General features: G+C 37.0%; 1 protein-coding gene across 1 annotated transcript; it reads right to left on the minus strand.

Annotated features, from left to right (window-relative positions):
- Positions 1-948: 948 nt before the first annotated feature.
- LOC126596118 (DNA topoisomerase 1 alpha-like) lies at positions 949-8134 on the minus strand. The gene is made up of 16 exons (XM_050262595.1): positions 7942-8134; positions 6194-7359; positions 5884-6078; positions 5036-5116; positions 4750-4809; positions 4505-4599; positions 4233-4389; positions 3997-4122; positions 3643-3723; positions 3451-3541; positions 3212-3345; positions 2325-2393; positions 2141-2230; positions 1754-1857; positions 1501-1669; positions 949-1352 (listed from the first exon to the last, which is right to left on the minus strand). Exons 2-16 carry the CDS (start codon positions 7322-7324, stop codon positions 1284-1286), a joined length of 2652 nt encoding a protein of 883 aa, XP_050118552.1. The 5' UTR covers positions 7325-7359; positions 7942-8134; the 3' UTR covers positions 949-1283.
- Positions 8135-8525: the final 391 nt, after the last annotated feature.

Genomic DNA, 8525 nt, shown 5'->3' on the forward strand with positions numbered 1-8525 from the left:
CTAAAAAAAAATATTATGAGTAGTAATGGACACGCTCATGATGGGTGGAAAATGGATTTATTTTGAGAGTGCTCAAAATAATGAGGAAGATTTAATATCTATAAAGCAAAATTTGTACACACTTTAATCAGCCATTGAAATCATTGTAGGACACACTTTTGTTCAACAGGATGTGATATCTACACTTTTTTTTTAACTTCTTACATACTTTTTATTAATTTATGTCTTTTGATCTTCTTTAATTCATTTGATCCGACGGTTTGAAATTGAAAAGATATGTGAGAAGTAAAAAAGAGTGTGGATAGCACACCAATGTTCAATGAGAGAGGACTATGATGGTGGCCAATTCATTCTATGGAAGGCTCTCACATTCATGAGAGTCATGAATGAGAAATGATAAACACATTTATTTTAGTCTCTCACATATCTTGTTTTATCATGTCTCTTGTTTTCGTTCAGTTTATTCAATTCGAATGTGTGTGAAAAGCTAAAGAGTAAAAATCACATCTCGTCGTGAATATGATATAAAAATAAAAATCAAACTAAAATACCTGGAAGTCAATATCTTTTTATTTAAGGATGGAAGATTAGATTCCATAAACTTCTTTGATACTGGGTGAATGATCTAACATTACCAACAATGCATATGTAAAATGTGTAATATTCTCGTTCCTAACATATTTAGCAACTATGTATCAAATCATCAAGGATGAATGTTCATCTCATACTTGGATAATCATGCATCGTTCTCATTCATGTCCTTTACCATTCCGAGTAAGAAAACATGCCCTAGATGGAGGCCCGATGATTCTTATAGGTCAAAATGATCCGGCCCGAATAGTCGAAGCCTTAAAGAGTTTTGAACGCGTCAAGGCTCTTGTGGCATGCATTGTGCTATACTAATGGGTAGAGGATATAATCTTGTAAAACAAGTAAATAGCAAAAACATAATGTTAAAGGTGCATGTTGAATGTAGCTTAAATAACTTTAGAATCAGTACAGAGGGTTTTCAGAGTTCAAATAAAACAATTACTGGGATCCAAGAAAAAGAAAACACAAATGAAAGGTCAAGGTGGTGGCAAGGTTACTCAGCCAGTCATTAGATTAGATTAACATTCAACAAGAATTTTCCGCCGAAAGAGAGAAATACGAAAATGAAAGAAGAACAAAAATGTCAAGTTCTATAATGGAACAAAGAAGGAAGGGTCGCGTCGATTGCCTCGATTTCTTTCTCCATTTGGAATGGAGGGGAAGGCGGCAATGCGAGCAACATCTCCAAAGTATCAGAATCTGAAGTCAGGCTCCACTGGCATTGCCCAAGAAAACTTCGCGAGGAGTGACTTGTTGAAGATCTGTATCATTGGGAAAATGTCAAGCATACAGGAGCTTGAACAAAGAACGAACCGGTGTCTTATCAAAATGGAAAGTAATCTATTCGTCGGCTGAATTACTGTGGATAATAACATTCATTTCAAGAACAAACTCACGAGAAGACCTTACCTTCTCGATTGGAACTTCATGCCGCTTGCACCAAGCAACGGTGATCCTCGGGTCAAGATAGTTGATTTTAGACGTTCCCAATGCCACTGTTTTCAGATCCTCTTTAGTTCTCATATCCAGTTCCATTTTTTCAATCTTTGCATTTGTTTGAGCTATCTTCCTCTCCAACCTGTGTCAATCCATAAATTACTACCAAAGGCAATATCCGGAGATGATCGAAACTTGGTCCAAATAAGCAAACAAGTAAACTTACGCTTCCGGGGTCAAATTTTTCTTTTGCTTTCCATCAGCATCTTTCAGTGGGGGCTTTCCTTTTTTGGCCCTGTCCAAATCTATTTTCAGATCTTTCACGATGCCCTACAACCCAAAAAGAGAATTAGTTCCACGGGAAGAAATAGACATGCATTTCAAGACCATCAGTCTACAAACCCACTCAGACAAAGAGGTTTCTGGTCTCAACTTCTGTCATACTTTTTAGCAACGTGATAGAGAAAGGGTGGTTGGTCTAACACTCTAACTCCCAGATCATTAATCAAGACTTTTTCCCAAGGCGCAAGTTACACCATCCCCCTACTTTTTACTTTCACTTTACAAATGCCGCCATCTAACATTTCAGTCAAGTTCCAGATAAGGTCATTACCTGAAGGTCATCAATCTTTTCTGTTAACTTGGACATTTGTGCACTGTGAGTCTTTGAGACAGTCCGCTGATGATTACAAATGATGGCAACCTGCAATGAAATGCCAAATATTGTAGATGCCACTGAGTCAAAAGGAACAGTACTATTAACTCAGCACAATTTCTCAAGGGATTAACTGCTACACCTCTTTGTTTGCATGCTGATAAACGACGAGTTTCTCTGAAAGATCTCCGTCTTTGGTTTTCTTGTTCAACTGCCATCAGGCAAAGGAAAGGAAAAATAAGAAGAATCATCGTCAGGAAACTGAAAAAGGGAGAGAGGCAAGATAACAAGAAAAGGGAACCGCACAAGAATAACTTAACCAGAAAATTGGTAGAAGTCAAAAGCAAAGAAATTCCTTAATATCCCTGTTAATGCTGTATAACATACAAATGAGGTCCACAATCTAAGTAACTAGGATTCAGGATACGACGAAGAAGGTGCCTCATCTTGACGGTACTGAATATTTCACAATAACAGTGTCATCATATATATAAATGATTTTTAGCCAACAAATCATCACAATACCCCATTTACTCTTTATATGCCTTGTGGAATCATGTAAAACTATTTTTTTTTTTGTTAGTGATGCTTTAAAAAAGTCAAATCAAATTTCCAAAATGCTTATGCGATGAAATAAGTTTAGGAAGGTTCCCTCAGCTTTTACCAAATCACAATTTGCATACTGCACCCAATTCACGAAATTTTGTATATCACTCTGTTTCAATAATGCACGCATGTAGATCAACTTATATTTTCTTTGACAGCAAACAGAAGTGAATTTTCTAAAATTTCCCCAAACCATGCCATCAAGCATAATATCATCTCTGCATTACAGGTTGTATATGTAAGAACAATAATTTTTCTAATCTGCACGAAATCTCAGATGATTAAGAATTTCTCACATCCTGAGGTGAGAGACTCAGAATTTTCTTCTGAATCACAAAAAGCTTAATTTTCATATTATAGAGGATATAAAATATATAAGAGCAATACAAGGTTCAAAGACATTGAAGGCAAGCATCAACTTACTATGTCATCCAATGTGATAGATGCATTGTAGGTACGGAACACTTTTGCTGTAAGGCCATCCATCACATTCTTTAGATGAGCATTCAATCTACTGGTATCCAACATGTCAAAGAGATCATCACTGCCACGTTTCCCTGAAGCAAATTGAAAAAGAAAGTTGAGCGCATTGACGGGCTTCAAACAGCTAAAAAACAAAAAAAAACAAATGCAATAACAAAATTAGAAAGCCACCTACTCACCAGACTGGAACTGTATAATTGCCTTGTAAACAGGAGTCTCAACTTCAACAGTATTTTCATATCTGATTGAGTCTTTACCAAGGAAGTTAAACTGAAATTATAAAAAAAGATTGACCGGTGATTTACTAGTGGTAAATACACTGAAAACTACCATACAATGATTTTAAATTTCTAAATAAGCATTGCCATTACCTCCAACGAGTTAGGGGGAATTGCTTTTACATTCTCTACTTTTAAAGTGCAGCAACCAACAGTATCGGCTTCATCATCATCCTGTAGGAGAACGACCATTAAAATTCAAGCATACAAAAATTCTGTCCACTTCTTTGTGGACAAATGGTTTGAAACTATGATTCTCATGCTTGCTCTAACTAAAGAGATCCTATTACTGTACATATCACTCTGTTAATACCGAAATGTAAATGTCCATGCCCTCGCTAATGTTTGCTCACTTGTCCGTGTAAACAACCTTGTTCAGTAAAAACGGCATAACAAAGTAAGGCCAAAAGCTTCTATGTACAGCTGAAGTAAGTTCACACACTATACCTTCTCATTACCCGCCCTGAGAGCAAGTTTATCAATGAGATAGGTAGCAACTGCTATCTGCCGCTTAGTTACATCTTTACTAGTAAAATCCTTGGTGTATGAAGCCCTGATTTTTCCTATATGGTCCTGCACTCAAAATTAGCAGGGTTTCGTCAATTTGATGACAAGCATTTACTCTGTTATCCAAAAATAAAATAAACTACTAAAAGCTCAAGGGCATATCTCCATCTAAGCACCTTCAATCTCCGTGCTTTTTCGTATTTCTGCATGTCACTTAAACCCTTCAAGTTACTACTAGGTGCCAGAAACACGTATTTGAATTCCCTTGGATTAATTGGATCGTTCCAGAAAGCTAACCATGTGACCGTATTGTCATGCCTTACTTCTTTCCAGCTGTAACACATGTTAATTTAAATAAAAATTGGTTAATGGAAAGCACCCAAAAAAATTATAGTTAGAAAACATCATCCTTTTGAACATCTGAAATTGGAGATCATGAAGGACAAACCTTTCACCAGGGATGGGACACTCTGGAATTGGGGCATTCTTTCCTATATTAATTGTAACATCACTTGGACAAATCCGTCTTTTCAGCTTTCCCGACTGATACCACACACAGCAAGCATTAACAGCAACATATGCAAAGAAATTTCAAAAATCAGTGTAAACAATTGAACAGATAGCCACTACATATCAAACTATCTTGTCGTGGACAACTCTGAAATACGTATCACAAAGAAAATAATATCAAACCTTTGGATGCTCTCCACGACCTCGGAATAACCCAGGTGGTTCAACTCTGAAGTTTCCAACCTGTATTAATATTGCAACCACACGAATCACTCAGGTAAACTTTTTGTGTAATGATAAAAGGCAAAGAATAGAGATATGCTACTCTCTTCTAATTACAATGACACGTCATATCTACCATATTCACAACCATCAGAAGGGAACCATATATTTTGTAGCTATAATACAGATGGTTTAACCAGATTGAAACCTAGGTTACAGGGGAAAAACAAGCAATGCTAGAGATAACCTTTTCTTGGTTACCATCAACGCGAGCCCACATATACTTCTCCTCTTGTTTTAGTTTCTCCTCCTTCAAGGCCTTCTTCTCCTGCATCAACAGAAATGCCTTAACAAGTTTGAAAAAGGAGGCATAGGGAAAATCTTCTGCAGAGCACATAACATAAGATGACCTATGAATTTTTACTTAAATATACGAACCATTGACATTATATATGAAGCTGTGGTTGACAATTGATGTACAATAAGTGATACTTAAAGAATCTTTCATATGGAAACCACTGAGTATCAGGAAAGGAAAGCACTGGTAATTCTCGTTATCTCATCTTGACTTATCATAATATTGTGGCTCTTTATGACAACAGACTTTAAGCCCATCGCAAACATGCTTGGAAAAGAAGCAATTGAACAAAGACTGTCAATCCTATCTTGTGAAATGTGATATAGATTAGCATATCATCTATCAATAAACATGTAACTAGTTAATTTACATGGGGTTGAAAATCCCTACTGCTACTTAAAAATTCCTTGACAGCATCTTTATTAAGGAAGCTTTCAGGAAGCGGCTGGGAGTTTTAACTCCATGGCATGCCTTGTCTCGTCCTCATCTACAAGTCCTAACATGCCAGAACTATATTGTTAATTAAAACAAAAACCGAGTGCTGAATACAGCTGTGAAGTCTGTCAAAACAACTTACCCTCAGCTCCACATTGTTGCTTATTACAAAAACTAGCTCCGACATGTTGAAAAATAAATCCAACAGTAAAACCAATAAAAGAATACAAAATAATGTTTTCGTTTGTAATAAACTCAAAAGGTTAACTTTATGTAATTAAACTATAGAGTCACCAACTTACTTCTGTACTCATTTGTTTCTTCTTTTCCTTTTCATTCTGATACCAGTCATATATTGGGGTAAAATCACAAGCATCCAATTTCTGAATTACATGGTTCTTCCCAAGCAACTTATGCCAATCAGCCCAGAAATTTTTTCTGAAAGTTTCTTTTTGCACATAATCTGTATCTTTCATCACTGCATACATTGTTGCAACCTGCACTTATAAACTTCTAAGTGTAAGTATAGTCACTTAACAAAACTATGAGGAAAGTAATCTAAATTAAAAAGAACACTTAATTCATTAAGATTGTGGAATATTCGAAGCAGACCTCCTCTTGTTCAGGAATCAAGGTGACTGGCTTCCCATTATAAAGCATCTTTATCCCATGAGGCTTGTATGGAGGTGGGAAAATGACACCATTGTGTTCTAAAGTTGTCCATTTTGTCTGCCCATCATTAGAGCTCGGTGGCTTCGTGGTCGATTTAGAATACTTTGTAAATTTTGATGCCTTTTGGCTCTTCTTGATCGTTTTCTTGATTGAGAATGAACCAACTTTGGTTACGGTTTGCTTTGTCAGAGATGATTTACTATCCGATGCAACTTTCTTACTCCTCTGGGAAATTGGAATGAAGTCATCATCATCATCTTCTTCCTTTGGTTCTTGTTTGGCCGCTACCGGCTTATTCTTTACAGATGTAGAAGAATCTGAAACTTTTAGCCTTTTAGCTGATGAGTTCTCAGAAGGATTGGCCTTATCCAGAGGCCTCTTACTAGAGACCACAGATGGAGCTTTGCCTTTATCTGTTGTGCTGGAACCGTTCTTCTGAACTTTTGAAACAACGAGCTTCCTTTCTTTAGAATCATAAGGGTGACTGCCTGATGTTCCCACCTTGGACTTTGGTGCAATCCTTGATGATAAAGGTTTATCATCATCTGAATCTTCAGAAGGTTTCACTTTCCCCAGTCTGGCACCTATCGGTTTTTCATCTTCAGAATCACTATTTCCTTGAGCAGGATGCTCAATAGAATTAATTTCCTTCTTAATTGTGGTAGACTTATTCTGTTCTGATAACCGTTTAGAATGACCATCTAATGTAGTCGACGGTGGTGATTTGGGTACTGGTGATGCCCTAGATGAAGTTGAAGCTTTTGAATTTGACACTGCTGATGCCCCAGCAGATGAAGTTGAAGCTTTTGGGCTTGTTAGCGGAGATTTTACTGGTGGTGATTTGGTTGATGGAACCATCTTACCTTTTTGAACACTCGAGTTTAGACCATTTGAAGAACGGTGTTCAGATACCTGCTTCCCTGGTTGTCCAACTTGCCTCTGAGCTGGTATTTTCTTTGCTTCGGCGTTTAATTGATTGGGTTTAGATTTCGTGGTGCACCGTTTGAAAACTAAAGGTTCATCATCCTCGTCTTCATATACATTCGGTTTAGTAGAAGTCTGAACAGCCATTATCCAACAATGTACTCTGTTGGCATGTAAATCACCTAAATTTGTGCAAAACATAACTTATCTTTCAAGATGGGCACAATACCCCAACAATTAAATCGAAACCCCAAATCTGAGGCTAAATCATTATCTACCGACAGCGAAAGAAATATTCTCATTGTAATGATCAAATCCAATTAATGATGACACCAGAACATAAACTAGTCATGATGATATTTTCAGATTCTCTGCTACTTGAATTTGTTTCACTATTGATATTCCAGTTAAAACTTCAGCATTTAATCAATTACCCAGAAATTTAAAGTGATAAATACTACAAAATAAATACAAAATACACAGCCAAGAAACTGAAAAAACTTAGCTGACCTAATTCCTATAGTTCTAGGGCAGCCTAAACAATGAAGAAAAGGGGGAAAAAACCCTAAAAAAAAATTATAACTTGCCAAGAAATGAATTACGAAGTGAAGAAATATTGGAGGGAATCTAATAGAACAAACCCTAAACATACAATCACCATGATCGTAAGAGGAATCAGAGAGGATATTCATATGCATATGATGACATGCAGAGAAATCAAACCCTAATGGGGCAAAAATCAATAGAAAGAGACTAAGGCGTACTTGTTCGTCAAAGAATAATTGGGTTTGCAGCTTCTGATCTCTTAGTTGAGCTGATTGGGGGATTGATATGTGGGAAAAGATGGCCACCGCAGTCACCGTTTTGGGTTAGAGAGAGAGAGAGAGAGAGAGAGAGAGAGAGCTTCAGTTTGTGATATCTGATTTCTGGAATGTAGGTGAAGGAAAATTGGCTTCGGCTTTTGGGCCTCAGGGGGCAGGCTTTTACAGAGGTGTGGAAAAACAGATAATTGAAAAACTGGCCCCAATTTTTCTTCTTCTTTGGATTTTGGCCCCTTGGTGCCACGTCGTCGTCGGGCTTTATCCATTCTCTAACATCTAAGGGCCTGTTTGGTTCGCGGATTAGAGTTATCTATAAGGCTTGTTTGGTTTGTAGATTAGACTTCTTTATTTCCTCGTTTGGTGTAATTCTTATTGGAAAAGTTGTATGTGGTACATGAGTAAATTTGAGTAGGTGAATTTCGGCTCTTGCCACGTTGTCGAGCTTTATTCATTCTCAAAAGTTCGACACATAAAGTGTTAGGGTTTGTTTGGTTGGTGGTTTAGAGTCATCAATTCCCTTATTTGGT

The sequence above is a fragment of the Malus sylvestris genome, chromosome 13 (genome assembly GCF_916048215.2).
Source record: "Malus sylvestris chromosome 13, drMalSylv7.2, whole genome shotgun sequence".
Taxonomy (NCBI): Eukaryota; Viridiplantae; Streptophyta; class Magnoliopsida; order Rosales; family Rosaceae; genus Malus; species Malus sylvestris.